Here is a 26,300-nt window from a genome sequence, read left to right as displayed (position 1 = left end):
ACAACAACAACAAAGTCTTCTCCCACTAAGTGAGGTCCAACCATATACATGCACAGATGAAAATAAACAGAGAAATTTTCTGGGACATCAAAAGATAATATTGTCAAGCTCAATACCATGTAGTTTTTCCAACAAGATTTGGTTATTCTAAAAGTCAAGCACAAGCCATTCTATTTACATAGTTGATAGTACTTTTTAAGTACAATAGAAGAAGCGTACACACAATACATATACTTAATGACGTCAATGAGCAAACCTTTTTCTCTCGTTTGGTGGTGTCGGGCTTCAGAATTCCCTCTCGGGGAACAGAATAGGAGCCAAAAGAGACCAGATGTACAGACCTGCAGTTGCCCAACCAGTCACCATCCTCACCCACACAGATGGCCACCCAACGTCCACCAACTTCCCACTCTCCCCAACAGAGGTTGACCACCCCGTCAGAAGCATGGCCGAGTACATGCTAGCAAGAGAGAAGATTATGTGGAAAAACGAATACGAATATGATACTGGCTTGCACTTCTCTTTTTCTTCGTGTTCATCAACCTTGTCTAATGGAAGCAGAGGCTTTCCAGCGCCTTTGCCAGAAAAGAAAAAAAATAACAAAAAGGTGTATCAGTTTTTTGCATGGCAAAACCGCATAGCATTTCAATGCAACCAAACATCAAATAAAATTGTTCAAGAAACAAAATCAACATAACCAACCCTGGGAAAGGACAGTTTAAACACATTTTTCTCATATAGTATAGAAAAGTTTCACATCTTGAAACAAACCAAGAGTTCTAATGGTTCCATAGATAATTACCTGCGCGGGGAGAACCTGGTGGGGAGAGAAGTGTTGTGGAGGATCCAGCACGAACAGCAGAATACACCACAGAAAGAACAGTGGTTAGCAAACCGAAGGTAAGTGTCCCAGTGGAAACAGCTTTGGAGTGCTTGTGAAGACCATTGCACTCATAGTCCCTAGGTTCACTGGCAAGTGCACTGTAGCAGAGGTATGTGCAGTACATAGATATAACTGATGCTGGCAAAATGCTGCCATTTACCTGTATAGCATTAAAATTATAATTCAGAAACCATAAAGGTCCCCCTAACAAGCATGAACTTCCATACATCTATATACCACGGCTACGCGTGTAAATATAAGAGTTAATTCATAACCAAAGTTACTACAGTACAAAGAAGCCAAGCAACATGTAGACTCTTTATGTTAACTGGATTTAAAATGGAGACGTGCTGCTATCATCAGAATGCAGAGAGAGTAATAAATTGAATCAAGTTAAAGAAAACCTCGCTCATCACCAAGTCTGCCATATCTATAATTGGAAAGTGAAATTTCTTGTGGTTTTAACCCAAGAAGACAGTTAATCATGTTATCTACCAAACAGTCTTAAATAAGGGTCAATTTATCATATTTCCTCCTGAAACAAATAAAATAAAATAAGGGCTGGATTTAATTGCCTATGTGTGCTCTGTAATTTTGGTATATCACTGAATCTATAACTAGTCTCTCTGCATTCATAAAGACAGTAACAAATAATGCAACAATCCCACAACCTTATACAAGTTTTATTATATCATTTTTAATTTGTTTTTCAATTGCATCTATGTATGCAAGTATCATACAATTATGGTAGCTGTTTTCTTCTTTTCCTGTTACTTTATTGATAAACAATTATCATTGGCTACAAGAGTAATTGAAAGCATAAAAAACATGCATAAATACAAACTTACAGCAGGATGCAGTGCCACTATAAGAAACACGAAGACACACATGAGAGTCATGACAATAAAGAAGGTGTTGAGCCCACAGTCTTGTCCAGATGGTGTGAACCAATGGAAAAGAAGTCCAGAGAAGACAAATGTTGCCAGATAACAAACAAGAGAAACAACAAAAAGTGCAACGTACCTATGTATAATGATGAAGATACAAGTTAAAATCAGCCAAAGAATGTAGAAATATGAATTTGAATAATAGATAATGAAGAAAATAATAAACTAACCAGAACTTCTCATCATATCCAACCCATTTGTCATTCCATCCATGAACAAAATCCAACAGAAGTACAACTTGTACAAGAAGAAAAAATCCCGAGCCAAACTTTGAAATTGTCTCTGCAAACATGATATTTCACTGTTAAAATTTCGTCAAACAATCGAAAAGATTTTCCACAGTAGAATTAACAGATTAATCCAAATGCTATTAGTACTCCATAAAGATTAATAAAACCCATTGGTACTCCATAAAGATTTTCCACAGTACAATTAACAGTGGTTTTCATCTGTTTCTAGTGTTTTTATATTTAGAGTGCTTGGAACTATTCATAGATGAAAAAGTGGAAATTTCATGCACTACGAAAACAAATCCCTGATAGTTAATGCTGCTTACCATAGAAGCTAACAATCTCATTTGGTACAAAAAACATGAAGATCACTAAGAGACACCAGCATATAACTTTCATCATCCATCCACCATGATGCAAACTATCACGGGGATCCTTCTGATTCTTCACACCAACCATCATAACTGATAAAATAGTGAAGAAGAGAAAATTTCCCAAGCTAACACGAAGCACTGCATCTGTTTCGAACCACTCCCTGTTATGTGTCTCATTAAACTGATTAATCCCTGCATCAAAAACCAAGATGAGATTAGCGTCACGTCCAACCACCAAATATGATATACCAATAAAACCAAGAACCAAGTAATTTCTAATTTCCTCAAGTTTAAAGTTGACCTAAAACTGACCGATGAAATATAATCGTTCTCATCATTGGTTGTAGTCAAACTTCCATGGGAAGTTAAAATTCTTCACTCATTGGAGGACACTATATTATTATGATTTTATTATAAAGCATTACAATACATTCAAAACATTTGTACAGAATACAAGATGATAACATAACACCAGAGACTAATATTGGAATGATGGAATAAGTGGCTTACAAGGAATCTTTTCGAGGAGAGGAGCCGCAACCTCACGGAGAATCCATGAAACTATCAAAGAAAGCGCAAAGAGCCCACAGTAAGCAATCCTAGCAGACCGGCGGCTAATACTTGACACCACTGTCCGGCAAGCATCGCAAGCGCAAGCAGCGCAGCATGATGCCAGGCACGAAGCTGCCCACATCTTCTTCTTTCACACTTGACCGCTGATTCAACCTCAAATAAGCAAACTAATCAACAAAATCAAGACCTTGTCACATGAAGGTATAAAATTCAATAAAGAAACAACAAACCCTGATGAAAATTTGAGCTAAATTCGAAAAATTCAAATAAATATCAGGCCTCGAGCCAATCGTCACTATCATTAGCTTATTAGATTGCAGCTCAATTCAAAAATTGGACAAAGAAAATGAAAGCATGTATGGTTTGAAACTGGAAATCTAATAAGAAAAGAAACAAAATTCGATCAGATTGAGAGCATAAATTGATGCGAAAACCCTAACCATCAAACAAAACATATGATTTATTGATCAAAAACAGATTCAAATACAGATTAGCAAAACGATGATCTAGTAGATCAGGAACCCTAATCATAAAGCTCTGGTTGTAAAGAAATGCAATCGAGGAGTGAGGGCCTACCTTTCGGAATATGGACGAGAGCAAAGGGGGAAGAAGGGGAAGATGAATAATTCCAAGTCGGAGCCTGCTAAATAAGACGGACAAAGAATAAGACTGCTTTTTGGTTTCGGGAATTATCCAAGGTTTTATTTTAGGGTACCCTTTATTTTGACCCTCTCCGCAAGTGATATAAGTCTAACGGAGCCATTTTTTTTTTTTTTTTTAACCAAACCATATTATCTATACTAAAAGGGATAATGGTGAATTAGTAATAATGTGATTTAAATTCATCTTTGACGAAAATCGAACACCTAAGATCATCTTCAAAGGAGATGTCAAATCCTAAGTGGAACGCTATGTAATCAAATTTGAAGGTAGAAGCAAGCTCCAACCGATATGTCAATTCTATGTGGATTGACGTTTTCATATGTCAAATTTGACATATGAGAAAAGGTGATGTCAAATAATTTTTAATTATTTTATTATGTGGGTCTCATTAATGCAACAATTATAGATATTAAAAATTTATTTTAATTGATTTCTTTATAAAATGAGTCATACAAATATCATTTATAACCAAAACAATATCGATTAGAAAAAAAAGAAAATCTGACATTGCCACGTCAGTCATCAAATTAACATTTGACATTTATTTTTTTACATCTCCTTTAGAGATGCTCTAAGTCTAATTGGCAATCTAACGAAAACTATTAGTACTACAGTTTAGCGATTTTTTTTATTTTTTATTTTTTATGTATAAGTAAGAGATGTTTAAAGTTCAATATCATAAGTTGCGAGTTCGCAATCAAGTTATTCTTCAACCTCTTAGCATAAATAAATCATTGTATTTCAACAACAACAAAAAAGCCTAACTTAGTAATACAGTGTAGTAGCATTCATTTTCACTTGTAAGTGAAAAAGTTTATGTTTGAATTTTAGAAATAGTGGGGTCTTAGTTCGAAGACCATTGTACCAAAAGTCTGATTGAGAAGTAAATCAGTTGGACATAGTTTGAGTTTGCGGTAAATTTTGGCTCGCATTTAGTTCATCAAAACTCGGCTCATATTTAGATTGGTTTTGGAGACTTATGTTTTCTGAGTTTGATTCCCATTTTCGATTTTCTAAATTTGATTACCAACTGAACTTTCAATTTTTAATTTTTACCACCTAGATTCTTTTAACTGTTGGAATCTATTCCTTACATTGCTTTCCATCTATTTTTCTGTTAAAACATGTTGCGTGCTCTTCATGTAGAGGGATATTTTTGTCAACTCACTTCCTAGGGTTTGTTGGAGTCAATTTGTAATGAAGGCAAAATGCTTTTTTTTTTTGTGTAGAGGTGTTAGAGTCAGGTCATGAAAAGAAAAGGGAGAAGTTGATTTTGAGTTTGATTTTGTCAAGAGTTGTTGAAAATTGAAGTGAAAATTGATTGCCCCCATCTACATTGGCATTAGGTGAAGATGGATGAAGGATATTGAGTTAGATTGGCGTAGAAATTGGTGTGTTTTATGTTGTTTTTAAGCTTTATGGAATGACTATCATGTGTAGAAATCATGCAAAATTCTAATCTTTAATTTACAGTGAGTTTAAGATTTTTTTGGTAGGTCAGCAAGTAAGTGTCTAGTTCATATTAATTTATTTAAAGTTAATTTTTCAAATACTTATGGAGGGGATTACCGAACTGGGGCTATATAAACTTCTAATTTTGGCACCATATTGACTCAAGCAGTAGTCATTTCTATGAGGTGAATTAACGAAAATATCCCTACACGTGACATGTTTTAGTGGCAAAGTTGATGGAAAGTTATGCAGGTAGTAGATTATAACAATTAAAAGAGCCTAAGTGATAGAATATAAATTGAACGTTCAAGTGGTAATATTGACATGTTTACAAGTTCAGGTGGTACTTGCGAAAAAAAAATCCTCTTATTATATATATAATTTTGGTGTCAAAATAGCAAAATTCTTCTATTTTTAAGTATATTCAAAACTATTATATAATACGAGACATTTAGCTCAAGTGATTTATAATATTCGTTTTTGCATGCTTGGTTTTGTGTTCAATTCTTCTCTTGGGTTTTTTCTTATAACAAAAAATATTCATTCTTCTCATTATATTTTTCATTCATTCAAAGAAGTGACATAAAGATCTCGTAGTTAAAGTGGTTAAAAACCTTTACTTTATATCTTAACGTTAAATCTACTTATATGTTGGCCATTAAGTCTAGTGGTTTTCCTAACTGGCGATGAAATCTCATTTGAAAACTTCATATTCCTCCAAAAGTTTAGAGTTTCTTATGGTTGCTGTCTCTTGATAAGCTCCTCATTAATGAACAAAGGCTGAAAAGGGGTATGACTGATAACGCTGAGTGTCAAAGGTATAGTTGGGGCTTTGAATGCAGCTCATGTTTTTAAAGATTGCGCTAAGACGAGAAGTTTGGTAAAGGTTGGGAATGTTTAATCAACAGTCAGACCACAATGATTTTCATGATTGGCTTCATTTTAATCTCACCAATAAAATTGTCTTATTGGGGGGGTTTAGAGTGGAGGTTAGTTTTTTCCGTTGTTTCTTGATTTATTTGGTATTAGAAAAATAAATTTATTTTTGAGCAGGATTTGCAATGATTGATGAGCCTACAATTGCTAGTTGTACTTATCTTCGTGAATGGTTGAAGGCTAATACTCACAAGATTGATAAACCACATAGGTTGAATCTTTTCTCCATTGGGGTGTTCCTCCTTCGGGTTAGTTTAAGCTTAATGTTGATGGTTGCAAGAAGGGAAATAATAATTCTATTGGAGTAGATGGTGTTTTAAGAGATTCTGATGGTAAATGAATTTTTAGGTTTTGTGCCAATTTGGGCACATGTGAGATTCTCACTGCTGAACTATGAGGTCTTTACTTGAGCATACAATTGGCATGAAAATTACGGATTCATAAATTACTGGTCGAATTAGACTCAGTAATTACAGTTCTCTTGGTATTGCAAGCTGTTGGCAATAATCATCCTTTAGGTCCCCTTGTTTTGGGCTGCCGAGAATTGCTTTTAAGATCTTGGCAATGCGAACTTCGACACATCTACAAAAAAAAAGAACTTTGTAGCAGACAGTTGAGCGACCTATAGTCTTGATTTAGATTTAGGTCATTTTTATTTTGACACTCCTCATTTTTGTTCAATTAGTTCCGTAAAAATTGACTTGGGATGCCTTGGTCAAGATTTATTATTAAGTGGGTTTGTTTGGGCTCGTACTTTTAGCCCCGTTTTCAATCAAAAATAAATAAAAAATCCAAAGCATCCCAAAAAATAAAAGAAAATAGTTTCTATGTGCGACGGAACTTGTGAGAATTAATAAGGTGAAACGACATTGAAAAAATAAATAAATAAAAAAGGTAAAACGACAGCACCGTATCTAGTACTGACGAACGCCTAACGCCTGTCTGGGGACATTAAAACGGCCCTTGAGCGCGTACAAAGCGCAGAAAAAGGGACCTCTCATCGCATCTCATCTCTCTCTTCTTCTCCCTAACCTCCACCCCGAAATACCTTCACACAATAAAAAGGGAGAAGAAGAAGAGGACGACGACGACGACGACGACGAATCAGGAGACCCAACAGACACGGCAACATAAATAAAAGAAAATTTGTGATCGAGTCATCTGTAAGTCTCCCTCGTCTTTTCCTTTTCATTTCCTTCAGATCTGAGCTCCTGCTTACCTGGGTTTTCTTTGTTTTGCTTTTTTCTATTTTCTTATTTTATTTTATATTTTAATTTATGGTTATTTTTCTTTTAATTAGAGTTTTTATGGATGTGGGTTTTGTGAGAATGACATGATTTTGGGGTTGTGGGTTTGATTTAGAGATTCTCGATTGTAAATGTCAAGTGGGTTTTTCATAGGTGTTGTTGTTATTGCACATATCAAGATCCAAGCTTTATGGATATGAAAGGAGAATAGTTAATGGGGTGTGCTATCGACAAATCCGTTTTTACTTCTCGCATACCCTCTCAATTTTAGGCCTCGGATCAAATGAAATGAAGAAGATCAAATGACAGTAATTAACAAGGGGTGTGTGAGAAGTAAAAATGGGTGTGTGGATAGCATCCCCTAATTATTTGTGTACCCCTACATGGGTGCATTTATTTTCTTGTGAGGTCTGAATTTCTTTAATTGGTAGATGTTTAATGTTTTTGGTTTCATAATATACCGAGTGTACTTTTAATTCACTGTCAGCCATTTGATCTAGTATTAGTTTCAACTTTCAATGCTTCTTTTTGGAAATCTTATGTTAACCTTAGTGACCTGGTTAGGCTGCTGTAGCCCAGGAGAAAGTTCATGACCCTTGACCGTTAGGGGTAGCTTTTGTAGTACGAGTAAATGAGCGGGATTCTCGACTTACTAATTTATGGAAAACGAAATTTATGGAAAACGAGGACTAACTTGAGGACAAACTTTTGATATATGAAGCGCATTCTCAACTACAAGGTGGAATCATTTGTTTTCTGTTATTAATTAAGGTCAGCTGTTGTTAATCATGATGTATATCTGGTGAATCAAAGCACTCATTGTCTTTGTTTTGCAAGTCTATTTCAATGCTATTAGAACTGCTTGCTTCATTACGGTTCTTCTTCTGCACCTGCCTTTGGGTTGTAAAAGATGGTGTCAAGTTCTGGAATATTGGGCAGTAACACCTAGGGTAGTCTGAAATATTGTTATCATTACGTGCTCAATGAACTCTCAGTATTGTTCTGTATCATGACGTGTCAGTATCATGTACAGCATAATTCTCCCACACCCTCACTTGTTTGAGGGTGTTAATTGCGTTTGTTGAAAATGCTTCTTGTTGGCATGTTTCTCATCTGAAGAATGGCTGTAGAATTTCACTCGGAAGTTATAGTGATTATCTTCTTCATATTTTTTCACTGCATCCAGTCATAATGCGACTGTTGTTGATTATAACCGAAGACAAATTTGTTAAGCTCAGTCATACTTTTAGTATTGTCATGTATCTTCAACTCTATACTCTTGATCTCATTGTTTAACCGTACCATGCCCTTCAGTGCATTGTTTGCAATAGCAATTTATCTTTGAAACTTCCTCCTTAGCATGGAAACTTCACTATTTTAGCTGTCATCTTGAACACACGTTTGTGCAAATTTCAGATTGTCTGAGGAAGGTCCGTACATACTGTACAATGGTTCTTGAGAGCATTTTGTCTTCTCCTGTTCGGAAGTCAGCATCATTTAGAAAGCAATTCTCACAAAATGAGTTGGGTAGCTGGTCGACAGTCTTTCAGAGACACCGCTTCCTCTTAACAGCCCTAGCACTCCTGGCTTTCCTCTGCACCATTTATCTTTACTTTGCAGTCACATTAGGAGGCAGTCCATCATGTTCGGGTTTGAGTGGAACTCAAAAAGCGTTGTGTAGCTTGGAGCATGCAAAGACTTCAGTTGCCCATGGAAAATTGAAAATTCTTTAGGATGTAGATTGATATTGCTTTTACAATTTCATTAGAGTGTATTGAAAATTCAAATAACACTTAAATGATTGAAGTTCATCTTATTGCGTTTGTGAACTAATTGATTGGGTCATATACATAATATTTGTAGTATGGAAACACTGCGGTTTTATTGTAATAATTATTTTGATTGAAAGAAAAATTAGTCATATGGTGTTATCAGATAATGTGGTTTACTTAAATGGGTTTATGGTCTCTTTCAACGTATTTGAAGAGTTGTCATGATCCTCAATGTGTGCTTATGTTCCTATTAGAACCTAATCGTTTAATAACTGTTTCATTTTTTAATTTTGCTTTGAGATAAAAGGGGAAAATATAAGAAGTGAAGAAAGGTTGAAGGATGGAGGAGTGGAACAAGGATTGGGAGCATTGAAGGACAATGTTTGAAGCAAAAACACTTTTGTCTAGAGAGCAACGTTTTAAAAGACACATGTCTAGCAACACTTTGTTAGATTTGTGATTCTACTGTGGAGAATGTTTCGCATGTTTTCTCAAGCTGTTATGCTGCTATATGGACACAAAGAGAGATTCTTTTCGTCATCATCTTCATTGGAGCCAATTTGATTCATTTCTTGCTTGTGTGGAGGCAAATTTAAAATGCAAAGATTCGTATTGTTTTGGGTTTATCTTGGAATCTTGTTTTTGTTGTAGCCTCATGGTTCATATGCAGGTGGAGAAGTTGTGCTATATTTTGTCCTAATTTTGCTAAACCTACTGATCCAAAGAAAAGCATTTTGGAGTATTCTAAAGAATGGCTCAAATAATGTTAGCCTTTCTAGTAAACGCAATCGTGTGCAAGTTCTTTTGGCTTGGGTTCCTCCCCCGTCTGGCACCTTTAAGTTAAATGTGGTTTCTCGCATTCATGGTTCTCTAGTCTTAATCATCCTCTCTATGGTATTGTCTCGTAGTGCAGAAATTTGATCATGAGAATTGGAGTTGCAATTTGCAACATGTTCATAGAGAGTGTAATTTTGTAACTGACGGGTTAGCCAAGTTGAGTTTAAATAGTGAAATGGCTTTTCAAGAGCTTGCGGAGCCTCCTCCCTGTTTAGTTCAAACCCTTTTTGATAATTGCTATGGAGTTGCTAGAGTTAGACTAATTGTTCCTTAGCATTTCTTCTCTTTCTTTCTTTCATGTTACCGAAGAAAAAACACTTGTCAATTTGTGCCTTCATGCCTAAGAAATGCTAAAGGAGACTCTCCAAAGTAGGACTCTTCATGGACTATCAGCCACCTCATATTTATGGCACAATGTTTTATAATATTAGCATGTGAATTGACGTTAAACTATGAGCTGACAGAGTTCATAAAGAGTCCCACTTTCGGAAAATCTCCTTAACATTTCTCTTCATGCCTTCGTGTCTTGCCAAAACCAAATCGTTAGGCAATTAGTTCAACATAGGTGATAGGAAAGAAGATGAATTCATGGAGAAGAGTAGTAACGAAACAAACAAGATGAGCAACGCAACGCATCGGACAAGACGAGCAAATTAGAGTAAAATAAGTAGGAAGATTCAATTATTGACAAAGACCTCCCAAAATATACGCCAAGAAAGAAGAAATATTGAATCGATAGATAAGATGAAATTATGGCATCCAACAACCACTCGAATGCGTATTACCCAAGACACCTAGTTCTATGTTACTATCATTATCGTTTAGTTTTTGTATTTTAAATGTTGTTCGATGTTGTTGCTCAAAATAAAGGCAAATTCAAATTAAATACCAATTTTAATAAATGCTTTAAGAAAAAAAATTGCTAATTTTAAAGAAAATTACCAATTGCTTTCAATGGTGGAGCTACCATGGGATAATTAAAAAAAAATACCTACACTAAGAGCAACTCCACTGTGGGTGATAGCCCGGTGGACCGACAATAATTTCATCCAATTACCTCCCTCTCCTAGCTGCAGCCTATGCAGGTGATTGGGCTTGGGGGGGGGGGGGGCGAGTGAAAGGGTGGGCTCGAATCGGTGGCCCGTGAGCTTGAGGCCAAATGATGCATGGCTGACGTCAACCTGACGTCAGCCACATTATAAAAAAAAATTTCGTCAAGTGTGTGTCGCACGCGTGCACGTGGGGGCGCATCATCGACAACTTTTCAGTCAGTGGGGCCTGCGGTCCAAAGGTCTGAAATGTTAGGCCATCTTCAACAGAAGGGTCCAGAGGGCCAGAAGGCCTAAAATAATCCGAAAACCATCTTCAACCAAGGGCTAGGTTAGAGGGCTCGTGGAATCTGAAAGGGCCCCATGAAATTTGAAAGGGCCAAAGGGCTGGAGGGCATGCAGCCAGCCAGTCAGCTCAGGGCTGCCTAGAAAAAACATTAATCCTGTCGATTATAACCGACAAGAATGCTTAAACTAAAATTCAAATGCAATGGCTAGCTGACGTCAGCTAGCCATTGCATTTGCAATTTTTTTTTTAATACAGTTTTATTATTATTTTTTATTTACAAATTTTTTCCTATAACTTCTATTTTTCATATATTTTTTTTAAATTCTATTTTTTTCCTATAACTTTTATTTTACAAAATTTGTTTCATATATATTTTTTAAATTCCATTTTTTCCTATAACTTCTATTTCACAAAATTTGTTTCTATTTCACAAAATTTGTTTCATAATTTTTTTAAATTCCATTTTTTCCTATAACTTCTATTTCACAAAATTTGTTTCATATTTTTTTTAAATTATTTTTTTTTTCCTATAACTTCCTAAGTCATTATACAACATTAAATTAAATTAAGTAACATGAAACAACATTAAACAATATGAAACAACATTAAATAACATTAACCAACATATAAATTATACAACATAAAAAAAACATTTAACAATATGAAACTTAAACAACATTTTTAAACATTTAACAATATAAAACTTATATGCCTACTACATGCTTATTTTGGGCCAACAATGTGCAACAAGATACTGTTGTAGGTTGTGAGTACCCGTACTTTTTAAAATATAGAACAAATGGTATTTTGAAACTACTTTTCCATATATATATATATATATTGCATGTATTACATATTATTTTTTGCATTTTGCTGTCAACTTCTAGTCAATAGTTTCTTACAATTAGCAAGGTGTACTCTTGCAATTGAAGTCTATCCAGTTTTGCTTGGAGGTGTCCAACAATTAGATGGCTTCCTTCATAGTCCAACACGCAACACTTCATTTTCTTGACAGCTGTTATATTTACAATGAGGTGTGAGGTTTTGAGGGATTCCATTGACACCACCAGCTTCCACTATTGTTGGCAAAGCCACATGTATTAATCCCAAGTCATCCCACAACGACACCTTGAAACCCACTTGTCAACTGACCATTCGTTAGTTGCATTTCTATCCTTGCATATAATATATTTTACATTGTAGGGAGCCAACCTTTTCTACTATAAATAGAGGTTGCATTTCATTCTTTTATTCACCACTTTAAGAAACATATGTTGGCTGCTAGGAAGCCAAGCATGTTTGTCTGTGTATTTGTGTGTGTGTACGTGTGTGTTTATGTACATGTGTGCATATACATTATATATGTATAGAGAGAGATATCGAGCTAGGGTTTGAGGTTTGTGGAGATGTTAGTTAGGTTGTCTTGCCAAAGCTTAGATTATCGAGGTGAGTGATTAATGTAATGTGTTTAAAAATTCTTATTTTCGATAAATGAAAACCACGAACTATTATGGGTTTTATCTATTTATAAATCTCTATCTATTTCAAGCCAAACATGTTGGATTTGTTGAAATGTTTTTGGAGTTATTATATATCGTGATATGTGGATTATTTGGAAATGTTCATGGAACATGAGAACTTTAGTGTTGCATTAATCCAAGGGATAAATGTAAACTGTATACGAGGACATTAGGGCAGATGGCCATTAGGGGTCACGTGGTGAGTTACAATTTATGAAGGATATAATGAACACGTAAAAGGATGATGTGATATGGAATTATGTGGCTAAAACTTTGATATTATTATCCTATTTTATAGTGTGATTAAAATGGCAAGCTTGACTGGCATATTATATATTCTACTTACTGAGCGACAGTGATTATTGCTCACCCCTCACCTGTTATTTTACAAATGAGTTATTTGGCAAGACATGTGTTATTTGACAAGACATGTGTTGGAAGAGTTGAGGTTGTGATTGAGGAGAAGTTTAAGGATTATTTATTTTATTACTTTTGTACACCCTGTAAGGATTTTGGAGTTTTTTTTTTAAAAAAAAAGAATAGTTCATTTTCAAACCCGTGTCAATTTTCCTTTTATTTATTTAGCTTTTAACTCACGTTTCAGACTTGGGTTTGAGTTTTTATTACCGACCCGGGTTCGGGGCGTGACATAGGTACTTGTTTGTGGCACGAGAACATATTATTGTATAACGCCTTATGTACTCATTTATAGAGATACTACCAGTTCTTGGATTGAAAAGCAAATTAGGCCCATCATATATTTTTGCACGAACCCTTCTTGACCTATTTGGATCTTCTTGGTCGTCATTGGACTCTCCATCAATATACCCATCTCGCTCATCCGCCACTATTATATTGTGTAATATGATGCGAGACATCATGATGGAGTCCAAATTTTCTCAACTCCATCCTCATGTCGATTTGCTGATGATCTTCCACCGTGCTTGTAGAATACCGAAAGCTCTTTCAACATCTTTCCGGTATGCCTCTTGGTGTAAGGTAAACAACTTTTCTACGTCATTCCTAGGGTTTGGAATAACTTGGACAAGTGTCGCCCATTTTGGGTAGATGCCATCTGCCAAGTAATACCATATATTGTATTGACGGCTGTTGATGTAGTAGTCAAGTTGAGGTGCTTTACCTTCCGTCAAGTTATTGAAGATGGGTGAATGCCGAAGAACTGTAATGTCATTATGGGATCTAGGGATTCCAAAGAAAGCATGCCAGATCCATGTGTCATATGAGGCAACCACCTCTAACATAACAGTTGACTTTCTTGACCTTCCACTAAAGCCTCATTGCCATCCGGTGGGACAGTTCTTCCAATCTCAATGCATGTAGTCTAATGACCCTATCATGCTCGAAAACCCATGGCCTTCAGCGTTGCGAAATAACTGATTCAGATATTCTTGATTTGGCTCGTGGAGGTACTTGTCTTTGTAAACCTGAATAATTGTGTCACAGAATTGTTCAAGAGTATTAAGGCATGTAGACTCAGACATACCATGGGTTTCATCTATTGAATCAGCTAGGGAGTCATAGGCCATCATTCGGGGTGCAACAGTAACCTTCTAATGGCGTGAGAAACTAGGGCCGGTTGCTCTGTCCTGCTTCTATCGAAAGTATGGATTGACCTACTGGACATCATGAAGTAAACGCTCGAAGACATGACGCCTCATCCGGAAGCGACGTCTGAAATCCTCTTCTGTGTACATCGAGGTGGGGTTGAAATATGGCCCTATACTGTTCATTCGAAAGCGACATTTGAAATCATCAGATTGGCATGCGTCATCGTTTTGTTTCGTGGTTTGTAAGAGCAACTAGCAACAGAGCCACCTTATTGAGGTTGTTCCTCAGTTGGCAGACACATGGCCGCAGCAATGGCTACTGCTTTGCTTTGTTTGTTGCGCCTTACTTGAACTTCTTCATCAGACTCCTCATCTTCTTGTCTCATTTGCGCTTATTTTGCTTCCAATTTGGAATTGGATGAGGACCCCCAGTTGGAATCCGAAAAGGATCCAAAGTTGGAATTCATTGCAAACTTAAATTGAAAAAGATTGAATTGAAATAGATTGAATTCAAAGTTGTGTGAATTATAGCCCAATATCGACCCTATTTATAGCAAAAAAAAAAAAAAAAATTCAAATCCAACGGCTGATGTCACTTAGCCATTGGATTTAAATTTAAGTTGTAGTTTTTAAATAATAAATTATGTTTGACCCTCGATTAGAGACAGTTTTTTGTAATAGGGCTAAAACAAGCCTTATGATCCTTTGGCCCTCGGTTGGAGATGGATGCAAATATAGCCCTATACTGTTCATTATAATATTAATATCTTGGAGGGTCAGAGGGCTAAAACGAGCCCTCTGGCTAGCCCTTGGTTGGACATGACCTTACCGTTTATGGGGGCATGTGGCACATTCTCTTCCGTTGGATTTCAACGGATAAATTTTTTGGATCATTGGACTTCCAATGGTAAAAAAAAATTCAAACTTCACCCCCCCCAACGACTAGATGACGTGGCACAATATCATCCGTTCGATTTTAAATCAACGGTCCACGTTATTCGCCTTTAAAAATAAAAAAAGGAAAAATAATTAGATATATTACCGTTGCGCCACGTGGCACAATATGGAGGGTTGGATTTCAATTTTTTTTTAATCCAACGGCAGAAATTAATTAAGTTAATAAAAAAATTTGAAAAAAATTTGAAAAATTAAGTTAATAATAAAAAAAAAAATTGATTTACTTTTCTATAAATACCTTCTCATTATCTTCTACCTTACACCACAATTTCATATTTTCTCAAATACTTTCAACCACATTCCAATCTTTCTCTCAAAGTTTCAATCCAATTGGTTTCCAACAAAATGACTAATGATGCAAGTACGAATTGGACACTTATTGAAGATGTTACATTGTGTTCTAGCTGGGTTGAAGTTACTCATGATCCGACTACGAGTAATGAGATGCAGTTGCGAGAAATGTGGAGTCTTATTCATACCATTTTTCTTGAGAAAATTGGTGGGAAAAGAACCAAAGAATCAATGTCCAATCGTTGGAGAATACTCAGCCAATCGTTTAGTTATTGGAGAAATGCCTTGACACAAGCTAGTAGTAATATTCGAAGTGGGGAAAATTTCGTGGATTAGGTAACAATATATTATTTATTTGTTTGTACTATAACCAAATTTATATTAGCTACTTTCATTATAATTATTTATTCTCCCGCATTGTGTAAACACTTCAAGCACAAGCTTGGTATAATGCCAAAACCAAAAACAAAAACAAATCATTCAACCAGTGGGAATGTTGGAATATTGTCAAAGATTGTCTTAAATTCAGAGTTGTGTCTGTCGGTCTAGAAGCTGTCATGAATAGCAGCCCTCTACACTCTATGCCTAATCATCACTTACATGTTCATGAAAGCGACATAGAACAAGTGTCGGAAGTGACCCTTGAACAAGGGTCGAGGTCGACCCGTTATCTAATTAGGCTTCAAGGTAAGAAGGCTTCAAAGAGAAAAGGGAGTGCTTTCAAGAATGATTATGCAAAATATATGGAATAACTTGCTTGCCAAGGTGAATTGACTTTGGCGCGAGAAATGGGTAAATTTGAGCATGATAAGGCTAGGAAAGAGGCAAAAGCTGCAGCTGCTTAGGGATTATTTCAAGCTAATGAGAGAGAAAGAGAGCTACTTAGGCAAGAAAGGGAAGAGCTTAAAGAACAAAGAAGGGCTCAACAAGATCATGACATTATGAAGGAGCCTGTAGAGGCGATTTCTCCGAATTCTAAATATTTTTGGAATTCAGAGAAAGCGAACATGGTGCAAAGGAGGCGTGCAAGAGAAGCGAGAACAAGAGGAGATGGTCTTAGCACCGCAAGAGGAGATGGTCCAGCACCACAAATTGGTTAGGTGATGATTTTCCATTCACGAGAGACTAGGGAATTTGTTTTTAATCAGAGCCCATAATTTTCCAATCACTTTGGGTTGTAATTTCTTATTTATTGAATATAGTACTTTATGCTGTTTCCAATTTATTGAATTTAGGGCGTGTTTGTTTGCCCTTCTTAGCCCTCACTGGATTGGACTAGACTAACATTTAGTCTAATTCTGTGTTTGTCAGTATCAGGGATTAGCTAGTGGGATTAGGAGAGACTCGTGTTCACTAAAGCCTTCACTAAAGGGTCTTAACGAGACTCTCCAAAAATAGCCGGACTGCTATAACTAGCTTCGTTTGCTCCTCTAATCCTCTACGAGCTTCGTCAATCTTGTCTTTTCTGCTTTCAGACCCATAGATCTCATCATTCGCACATCAACATCAATAGCGGTCTCGCATTGCAGATGCAAGACGGCGATCTCACACTGCAAAATCAGGATAGCGGTCTCAACCACATGCTCCGATTGTAGACCAAACCTCTCAACCTTTCAAAGAATTTACAAACATGAAAAAATGAAAAGAGAAATTGACGAAGCAAATCAAATCAAGGGTAGATATAGGTTTTCCTAAAGCTCATATATGTTGAAAATAGAGATAAAATGCTACTAAAGCAAACAATTGAAAGAACAAAGCCAGGCAATAATAACTTGATCAGAGGGAGAAATAACCCATTAGCTTGTTTCTAGGGAGTAATAACTTGACCAGGAGTGGAGCCTGCGGCTTAATTTGACTCAACACGGGGAAACTTACCAAGTCCAGACATAGTAAGGATTGACAGACTGAGAGCTCTTTCTTGATTCTATGGGTGGTGGTGCATGGCTGTTCTTAGTTGGTGGAGCGATTTGTCTAGTTAATTCCGTTAACGAACAAGACCTCAGCCTGCTAACTAGCTATGCGAAGGTCATCCTCTGCGGCTAGCTTCTTAGAGGGACTATGGCCGCTTAGGCCAAGGAAGTTTGAGGCAATAGCAGGTCTGTAATGCCTTTAGATGTTCTAGGCCGCACGCGTGCTACACTGATGTATTCACCGAGTCTATAGCCTTGGCCGACATGCCCAGGTAATCTTTGAAATTTCATCATGATGGGGACAAATCATTGCAATTGTTGGTCTTTAACGAGGAATTCCTAGTAAGTGCGAGTCATTAGCTCGCGTTGGCTACGTCCCTGCCATTTGTACACACCGCAAGTCGCTCTTATTGATTGAATAGTCCGGTGAAATGTTCGGGTCGCGGCCATGTGGGTGGTTCGTTGCCCGCGACGTCGCGAGAAGTCTATTGAACCTTATCATTTAAAGGAAGGAGAAGTCGTAACAAGGTTTTCGTAGGTGAACTTGCGGAAGGATCATTGTCGAACCTGTGCAGCAAAACGACCCGAGAACCTGTTCCAACGTCTGGGGCTGACGTCCCCTTATCCCGGGAGCCCGCTCCCGGGCGTACAAAAGAACACCGGAGCGTGTTGCGCCAAGGAACCTAAACGAAAGAGCGTGTTCCCGCTGCCTTGGAAACGGTGCATGCGCGGGTGCGTCGTCGTCTTCGATACGTCAAAACGACTCTCGGCTCTCGCATCGATGAAAAACGTAGCGAAATATGATACTTGGTGTGAATTGCAGAAAATTTTTGCAAAGAAAATAATTTTGAAGGATCTGAAATGCAGAAAAAAGATGGAGAAACGAAGAGAATATGACAGGGTCAAAGAGGGAGAAAAGCAGAGAAGTTTCTAGGATAAGGGAAAGTTCTTAAGAAAATGAAAAATGTTGCATAATAATAAAATATTAATAAGTATGTATTAAAATATTAATAGATATGTATTAAATAATGTAATATTAAAGTTTGTAATTATTTTGATTTTTAATCCGATACTGCATCAAACGCTTCATTAAGTTAGTCTAACTTAGTCTAGTCTAAGCCAGTCCACCTTAGTCCCTGAAGCTAGTCTAGTCCGAGACAGTCTGGTGCAACAAACGCACCCTTAGTACTTTATTTAAACTAAGAGTATATTTATTTAATTTGGTAATTTATTTAAACTAAGAGAATCTTTATTCAAATGACATAAACACACCAAATAAAATTACATAAACATACCAAATAAAATTACAAACACACCAAATAAAAGAATACTCACAAAATGAACTTAAAAAACACACCAAATAAAATTAAATAAACACACCAAATAAAACAAAGACACTAAATGAACTTAAGTTTCTTTAGCTTGTTTCAAGTCCCACTAGTGCTCTATTAAGTCAAATTGTTGGGCATTGTGAATATATTCGTCCTGAAGTGAAGTATACCATTGAATGAGCTTTTCATTGTAACGTTCATCCTTTTGTAATGGCTTTTGTTGCACGGGTTCTTCGGTGGCCTCATGAGCATAATATATTTGTGTTGTGGAATTGTTCACTGTGTCTGGCTCATATTCATTAACGGCATCATAATCATACTTATTTTCCGCAATCATGTTGTGAAGAATGATGCACTTCATCATGATGGATCGATGTGACTCTAAATCAAACATTTTGGCAGCACCCCTGACAATCGCCCAATGAGCGTGGAGGATACCAAAACAACGTTCCTCATCCTTCCTACACCCTCTTGACAGTTTGCAAAGTGTTTTTCCTTTGCACTTCGCGGATGTGGCACTGTTTTGACAAACGATGACCACTTTGGGTAAATGTCGCCTGCTAGGTAGTATGGTTTGTGGTACTTATGTCCGTTGACCCAATATTCCTTGCAGGACATTGTTGAACACTGGGGATTAGGTAAGGACATTGAGGTCATTTTGAGCTCCTGGAATATCGAAAAAAGTGTGCCAAATCCATGTATCAAATGATGCCACCGCATCCAAAATGATACTTTTTGCTCATTTTCTGTCCCCATAAGCTCCTTGCCATGCATTTGGACAGTTTTTCCAAGTCTAGTGAATACAGTCGATTCTTCCAATCATCTCAGCAAAACCTCGCATCTCGCCCTTCTTTAGAAGCATTTGCAAGTCCACCTCAGTAGGTCTCCGGAGGTACTCTATGTTGTAGATAGATTCGATTGCGAAGCAAAACCTCATCAGGGACTCAAGAATGGTTGATTTCCCTATCCTCGCTATCTCATCCACTTGGTCTACAAATACTCTATATGCAAGCATCCGCAAGGCAACATTAATTTTTTGCTTAGGAAGGAAACCCATAACACCAAAATCATCATTCTTTTGCACAAGGTAAGAATCATGGTTGCAAACAGCAATCATGATTTTGTTAAACAAATGTCGTTCCATTCTAAAATGACGTCTAAAGTACATATCAGGGAATGCACTGTTACGGATAAAATAATTGTCCAAGAGATCTATACCTCGTCGTTGCCTACTTCTATCAATGTTTGCGGAATGGCTGGGCCTGGAGATTTGAGCCACATCTTGGATGACTCGACGGGAATGTGAGGCTCTTTAGCTTCTTGATTCGTCATCTCTCCTTCTAAGCTTCTCATCCTCATCCTCATCCTCTTCCATCTCATTTTCGCTCACCTGGAGATTGAACATTTCTTCCTCTTGCTTAAACAATTCTTTCTCTTGCTCATCGATTTTCCACAACATCCTTGAAGAAGACATTGTAAGAAGGAAGCAGAAACTATGAATAATGATAGAGATTTTGATTTTGGTCTGTGATTTCTTAGGATTGATGGTGGGTTATAAGGAGGAAAAAGAAAGGATTAGGTTGTAGATAATGCCACATGGCATACCGTCATTCGTTAAAAATCTAATCGAAATTTATCCTCAAAGATTATAAACAGATTGTGACACGTGACACGACGTGATTGGTTAAAATCTTATCAGAAATCTATCCTCAACAATTTTGAAAAGGTAATGACACGTGGCATGACGACATTGGATAAAAATCTTATCGAAATCTATCACCAAAAATTGTCTTTTCGAATAATGACACGTGTCGCAACGAGAACGATTAAAAATCTTATCCGAAATTACAAATAAAATTATTTTGTATTATTTTATAAAATAAAAAATACTAATATTTTATTGCCTATTGCCATGGCTATTCATTTAGGGGTGGAAATGCAAAAGGCAATTACTGTTCACTGGAGGGGGATTGAATAGGAAGTTGCCCTAGGGGGCATTTGATACGCTGGAGTTGCTCTAAGGGAGAATGGGTGGGCTTAGCTATACAATGTAGTTCAAATTCACATTCGGCGAGAATTGAATATAAGACCTCTCAGTTACAAGTGAAGCAAAACCACTGGACTGTATTACTAAGTGGTGTTAGTGTATTGTTTTGACCTCTATAAACAGCTAAGGCAAACTAAGTTACAATCTCATCCTTCTACTTTGTATTTCTCTTATCATATTTGTCTTCATTTTCTCTCTTCTTGTGTGCAATTTTATTGTGCGCACAATATACTCGATGAAATACATTAGTTGACAATTTTCAACATTACTCCACAATATCTTGTATCCACCATCAACAAGCCTCTACAAATAATAATAATAATTATTATTAGTATATATTGGTAGGAACTGGCTGGTGCCTACCAAGTAATGGCCAATTAAATCTTTTTTGATTAATATTGTGATCCCATTATTTGAAACTCTTGACTACGCCACTGATCAATTACCATTCTATTTGGATAACACACAAATTGTGGGTAAATACACTTACAAGCATATGAAGATTTATATTTTGTCACCATTGCACATGACCTACATGCCACCGTTGATAATGCCAGAATTTATCGCCAACCATCATCTCTCTGGCTGAAATTTTTTTTAAAATTTTTTTATTTTCCAGAAAATTTAAAGTCATTGTTTAATAGTGACTTTAAAAATACAATTTTTGCATTTTTTTTTCTTCAACTATGTTTTTTCTATGTGAGTTTCAACTCAAATATTTTAATTAACAAGTCGGATTCTTGTCACCTATCTGAGTTTCATGCCTTATTCTATCCAAATTATTGTTCCTAGCAGTGAGCTTCTGCCTGCCGGATTTGGCTATTTAGCTCCTCGAGTTCTTCCTCCATAGACTTGGTTGGAGGCGTGCTTTGGGTTTCGATGGCTGCTAACGTGTAATTCACAATATTTGCTAGGATTATGGGAGCGCTTTTAGCGTGGGTTGGTTGCCCACCCCTTTTCCATTGTTCGGTTCTTTGGTTCTTCTTTTCAGTGGCGGCGGCGGCTTGGGGATGGTAATGCGACTATTTTGGTGGAGGAGGCTAGTTCTCATTTCCAGTTTTAGGGTTTTCAACTTAGACTTTGTTATGGGCTCACTTCTGGGGCTTATTTCCTTTATTAGTGTCTTTGGACTCTTTTCTTTCTTTTTTTTTTTTTTTTTTTTTTGGGTAAAATGATATTTTATTAAACACCACATACAAACATACAAGCAAACCAAGGCCCAAAGACTACATAACAAACAAATATAGGCCCAAAACACTAGAAAACACAAAATTAGCCCAAAAACAGTTAGGCCCAAGCTTAACACCAAGCTTTCGAAACCAGAAGCATCCACAACTTTCCATAGTTTTCTTCACCAGTCCAGTTCCAATCTATCCGCAGATTCCTTGTCCACCGCCGAGCACCGCCTCAACAGATGCCATATCTAACTCCAATTTGTGACCTGAGCATATCCATAAGTTAGGGATAGCCAACAACTAAATGAAATAAGCCAACTGATCAAGAAACCCACAAACGACACTGCCAGATTCAACGGACAATAAGGAGAAAGTGGTGGTATTGGAAACACCCGAGCCTGTGGATACACTGGAACTCTACACACAATCTCAATAGGATTCATGGCTGAAGATCGGAGTAAGGAAGAGCTAGGAAGAGTAATATCATCAGCTATAGAAGAATAACATATCAAAGTAGAAATTTGAGAGAAAAAACAGTAGAAACAAAGAAAATAAAACATAAAGAAAAAAAGAAGGCAACGACAATCGATCTCAGCCGAAGCTAGGATTGACGCCACCGGATTTTCTTGGGTTTAAAAGCCTCGAAGTGAGAATAACTCTCGAGAAAATCTCTCACACGGAGAGAGAAGTTTTTTTAACTTTGGGCAACGTTTAATTGTCCTTGGACTTTGGACTTGCCTATTTGTGTGCGTACGTGTGTGTGTTTTTATTATTTATTTATTGAAATTAGCTGCTTGAACAAAAAAAAAAAAAAAAAAGTCGGAGGAGAAGATGAATCATCAAACTCGGTGCAAGAGAGGAGGAGGAAGGAGGAGACTACCACTGAACTGAACCAAAATTCCTGCTCTCATTCAATTTCCAGCCCGCCAATATCAGAGGATGCAGAAGAAGCTTTCAAGGCGGCGAAGAGCCACTCGTCGTCCTAAGAAATGCAACAAGCTCTTACACCTCCCACGTAATCAGTCCTTTCTGTATTCTAATTCTGTTTGGTTTCCCAGAAAATGAAGGAAACATTAATTTTTCCAAATCTTCCTGCTGAAAACTGCAATGCTAGAGAAATTAGTTCATAAAAATCCCTAAGAAAATTTAATCTGGGTTTCTTTTCTTTTGAATTTTTAATAGTCCATTTATTTGTTTGCTTGTTTTCGCAGGTCAGATTTATAGGAGAAGGAAGTTACTTGAACAAGGGTTGAGTCCCCTTGTTGAGAAGTATTGGTTTCAGAGATATGATCTCTTCTCGAGATACGACGAGGGGATCAGAATGGATGAGCAGGGCTGGTACTCCGTCACGCCTGAACAGATTGCAATCGGACACGCCAAGAGATGCCAAAGAACAACTGTTATCGATTGCTTCGCGGGCGTTGGCGGCAATGCCATTCAGTTTGCTTCATTGTAAGTTCCCAAACTTCGTTCACATGAGGTGGTAATTTTATGCAAATTATTAGTTACTTGGCAATCAGTTGTATCAATCTCTAAGCTTTATGGCCTTGATATTTGAAGATATGTTTATCAGGAAATGTAGTGCCTACTTTCAACTTTGGTTAAATCCTGAGAAAGTATGCATTCAAGCTGAGAGCTTTTTTATGTTTGAGTACTTTATCGAAACCCGAGGGTTGAATTTTACTGCTAGACCAGATAAATTGCAGTAAATTGTGGATATCGTTTGATTGAAAAATACAATAGAGTACTGGAGCGACGGAGGTATTAAAGGTGGACCTAATGTCTTGTATTCTTGACAGTTTGTACTTTGTAGGCTATTTGCTTCAGTTTATACGAGATTTTATATGATAGATCAATATTCAATTTAGGGTCTGGTTTTGGATGTTGAATTCTGTCGGGGTTTCATCTTTGATGGACAAGAGTAGGTGGACGTTACGTATCGAACGACCATTTTCATGCATGTTGGATAAGCTTTTACATTCTCATTCTGTATGTGTTTTACAAGAGCTTAATAACTTTGATCTTTGGTCTGTGGTCTCTTAGGCGTTGTCACGTTGTTGCCATTGAAATTGATCCCCTAAAGGTGGATATGGCCATTAACAATGCAAAAATATATGGAGTGGAAGATTACATTGATTTCATTGTTGGAGACTTTTTTGATCTTGCACCATCGTTGAAGGTACTGCTTTCCTCTCGGTATTAATTTCTGAGAATCTATGAAATCATTCTGTACGTAAGCAACCCCATGATGAGGAGGTATGTAACTTTTGATGACATATGTAGATTTTTTCGTATCTTTGTATAATGATTCATAATTTTGTTGTGTGACCTCATACGATTTGATATTTGATTCAATATTATCTGGAGATTAAAATGAATGAATAACTAAACAGATAAAACTTTGCGTAGTTGCATCTGCTTTATTAGTATAAAACTTTAGAACTATTTTTCTGTAATAGTTTGAGCTGCGTTTACTAATGTACATTTTGTATCTTTATTTCGTAGGGGGATGTAGTGTTCCTTTCACCACCTTGGGGAGGCCCATCGTACACAAGGGTAAAGAAATTTACACTTGACCTACTAAAGCCAAAAGATGGGTAAAGATGTCTTCATTTTACATTGCATGATGGGAATTAAGGAGAACGTTAACTGTTGTGGTGTAGTTTACTGAATATATGAACTACAACAACAACAACAAAAACAACAACAAAGCCTTATCCTCTAAGTGGGGTCGGCTCTATGAACTAAAATAACGATGATGATAAATTTGTCGATGCATTAATCTAAATCACAGATGTGAGGCAAGTTATTAGAAGATTTGACCAAAAATTAATTTAAAGTATATCTAAGTTTCGCTTGGACCAGATTTAAATCCTTTGTAGTTTATATAATATAAATAGCTACTTTGATGACATATCTTGGAATTTCTACTTTTCTGGATATGGGATGTAGTTCTGAGTTTTGACTCAGTCTCTCACCATTAGTCCTGGGAAGTGATTCCACACATCCTTTTTCTTGTGTCCTTTGGACTGAATAAATCAAAGGAGAATCAAGGGAAAGAAATAGACCGGTGCGCAGGAGTGTGTTTCATATCTGGTCTTTTACTTCTTTCCAATTTGAGGTCCATCTCCTTGTTGATCAGGTGTGGTAGAAGCCTTTGTATCATAGTTCTTTTTATCAAATAAAAATAAGTTTGGGCGGGTACTTGCAGATGTATGCTGCTCTTTCCGATACGTCATAAAATTTTTACAGATACCACGATGTTTATAAAACCTACAATCATCCCCAACTTGTTCCTTGCCATCAGTTCCTAACCTTTCACATCTGAGTCCCTAGAATAGTTTTTCCTAGAATATTAATGTTCTCTTTAGTTTTAAACCTTGTTTGGTAAATTTTGTCCTCGGGAAGTTTTCGAACAAAACCAAGTGAAGTGATTATTGTTGTAGTCTTATGTAGACAGTTGTAGTTTGATGTTCTACGTTATCTATTTTCTTTTCGTATGTTTATTTTACTATTAATGCATTAAGCACAGGTACGCAATATTTCAAGCTGCTCAGGCGATAACGCCCAACATCATTATGTACTTACCGCGGAATGTAGACTTACACCAAGTGGAAGAACTCTGCTGGTTGTCTTCTCCTCCTCTAGAAGTTGAGGTATGGTCCGATACATACAAAGTAATGTGTTATGCACGGAAATTATCAATAGTATCATGTTTTTTAGTTTTGTTTTGTGATATTAATCTGAATTTCGGACACTATGCGTACGCCCGTGATTGATATTGAATATGCAGATTGAAGAAAATTATGTGCAGAGCTCTCTAAAGGCTACAACAGCCTACTTCAGTGGTGCATCATCCACTCAATGTATATGAAGATGTTAATCGCTTGCTGAATTTGCTGTTTTTCCAGTTTGTCGCTCCCCGATTATAAGTTTTCGTTGACCATGGCCTACAGGAACCAATTTATAATACAAGTGAGTTTAGGGTTGTTTTGTTAGACACAAACATACATACGGAGAAGGTTCAGTTAACTTCCTCAAAATGCTCGAGTGTTGGTTTTCATGTACCAATTTCCTTGCAAGATTACATGGTCTGTTGATGTAGACCAATCCTTTTTAAGAAATGTCAGTTGCTGTAAACCGGCATCTCTTCAGAACGAAAAAAAAAAAAAACCGAAGGTTTCCAACGATGTCGATGAAGACAACCAAAAATATGTACTGTACTTTCGTTTTATCTGATGAAGGCAAC

At 36.8% G+C, this 26,300-nt stretch overlaps 3 protein-coding genes and 1 pseudogene across 5 annotated transcripts; 3 read left to right on the top strand and 1 right to left on the bottom strand.

Moving 5' to 3' along the window:
* Nucleotides 1-75: 75 nt before the first annotated feature.
* Nucleotides 76-3,727, bottom strand: LOC137707496 (uncharacterized). Of its 3 annotated transcripts, none has more exons than XM_068446373.2 (7): nt 3,584-3,727; nt 2,945-3,174; nt 2,387-2,626; nt 2,001-2,112; nt 1,732-1,906; nt 803-1,043; nt 76-575 (listed from the first exon to the last, which is right to left on the bottom strand). In XM_068446373.2, the coding sequence occupies exons 2-7, from the start codon at nt 3,126-3,128 to the stop codon at nt 286-288; spliced, it is 1,242 nt and encodes a 413-aa protein (XP_068302474.1). In that variant the 5' UTR covers nt 3,129-3,174; nt 3,584-3,727; the 3' UTR covers nt 76-285. The 3 variants fall into 3 exon arrangements, with proteins under 3 accessions (XP_068302474.1, XP_088544849.1, XP_068302475.1); XM_088688723.1 differs by having other exon boundaries at nt 2,945-3,150; nt 3,584-3,724; XM_068446374.2 differs by having other exon boundaries at nt 2,945-3,160; nt 3,584-3,720.
* A 3,268-nt stretch (nt 3,728-6,995) lies between these two features.
* Nucleotides 6,996-9,244, top strand: LOC137708674 (ephrin-A3 protein). Its single transcript, XM_068447798.2, has 2 exons — nt 6,996-7,221; nt 8,722-9,244. Exon 2 carries the CDS (start codon nt 8,754-8,756, stop codon nt 9,036-9,038), a length of 285 nt encoding a protein of 94 aa, XP_068303899.2. The 5' UTR covers nt 6,996-7,221; nt 8,722-8,753; the 3' UTR covers nt 9,039-9,244.
* An 8,125-nt stretch (nt 9,245-17,369) lies between these two features.
* LOC148689656 (18S ribosomal RNA) lies at nt 17,370-18,051 on the top strand (annotated as a pseudogene; the record flags this gene model as incomplete).
* A 4,635-nt stretch (nt 18,052-22,686) lies between these two features.
* Nucleotides 22,687-26,122, top strand: LOC137708863 (uncharacterized). Its single transcript, XM_068448022.2, has 6 exons — nt 22,687-23,066; nt 23,263-23,503; nt 24,095-24,230; nt 24,557-24,648; nt 25,584-25,707; nt 25,845-26,122. Exons 1-6 carry the CDS (start codon nt 22,991-22,993, stop codon nt 25,923-25,925), a joined length of 750 nt encoding a protein of 249 aa, XP_068304123.2. The 5' UTR covers nt 22,687-22,990; the 3' UTR covers nt 25,926-26,122.
* The last annotated feature ends 178 nt before the right edge of the window (nt 26,123-26,300 follow it).

Source organism: Pyrus communis, chromosome 17, assembly GCF_041283825.1.
Source record: "Pyrus communis isolate YQ-2024b chromosome 17, ASM4128382v1, whole genome shotgun sequence".
In the NCBI taxonomy this organism is placed as follows: Eukaryota; Viridiplantae; Streptophyta; class Magnoliopsida; order Rosales; family Rosaceae; genus Pyrus; species Pyrus communis.
Note: the sequence above shows the minus strand (reverse complement) of the source record. Positions and strands in the feature narration are given on the sequence as shown.

Excerpts from the sequence above, each read along its gene's own strand:
- LOC137708674 (XM_068447798.2), top strand. The coding sequence starts at position 8,754 with ATGGTTCTTGAGAGCATTTTGTCTTCTCCTGTTCGGAAGTCAGCATCA.
- LOC137707496 (XM_068446373.2), bottom strand. The coding sequence starts at position 3,128 with ATGTGGGCAGCTTCGTGCCTGGCATCATGCTGCGCTGCTTGCGCTTGC. Across the intron at positions 2,627-2,944 it reads TCTCCTCGAAAAGATTCCTT|GGATTAATCAGTTTAATGAG; the intron begins GTAAGCCACTTA and ends TTTTTGATGCAG. Across the intron at positions 1,044-1,731 it reads TAGTGGCACTGCATCCTGCT|GTAAATGGCAGCATTTTGCC; the intron begins GTAAGTTTGTAT and ends AATGCTATACAG.
- LOC137708863 (XM_068448022.2), top strand. The coding sequence starts at position 22,991 with ATGCAGAAGAAGCTTTCAAGGCGGCGAAGAGCCACTCGTCGTCCTAAG. Across the intron at positions 23,504-24,094 it reads GCCATTCAGTTTGCTTCATT|GCGTTGTCACGTTGTTGCCA; the intron begins GTAAGTTCCCAA and ends GTGGTCTCTTAG. Across the intron at positions 24,231-24,556 it reads ATCTTGCACCATCGTTGAAG|GGGGATGTAGTGTTCCTTTC; the intron begins GTACTGCTTTCC and ends TTTATTTCGTAG.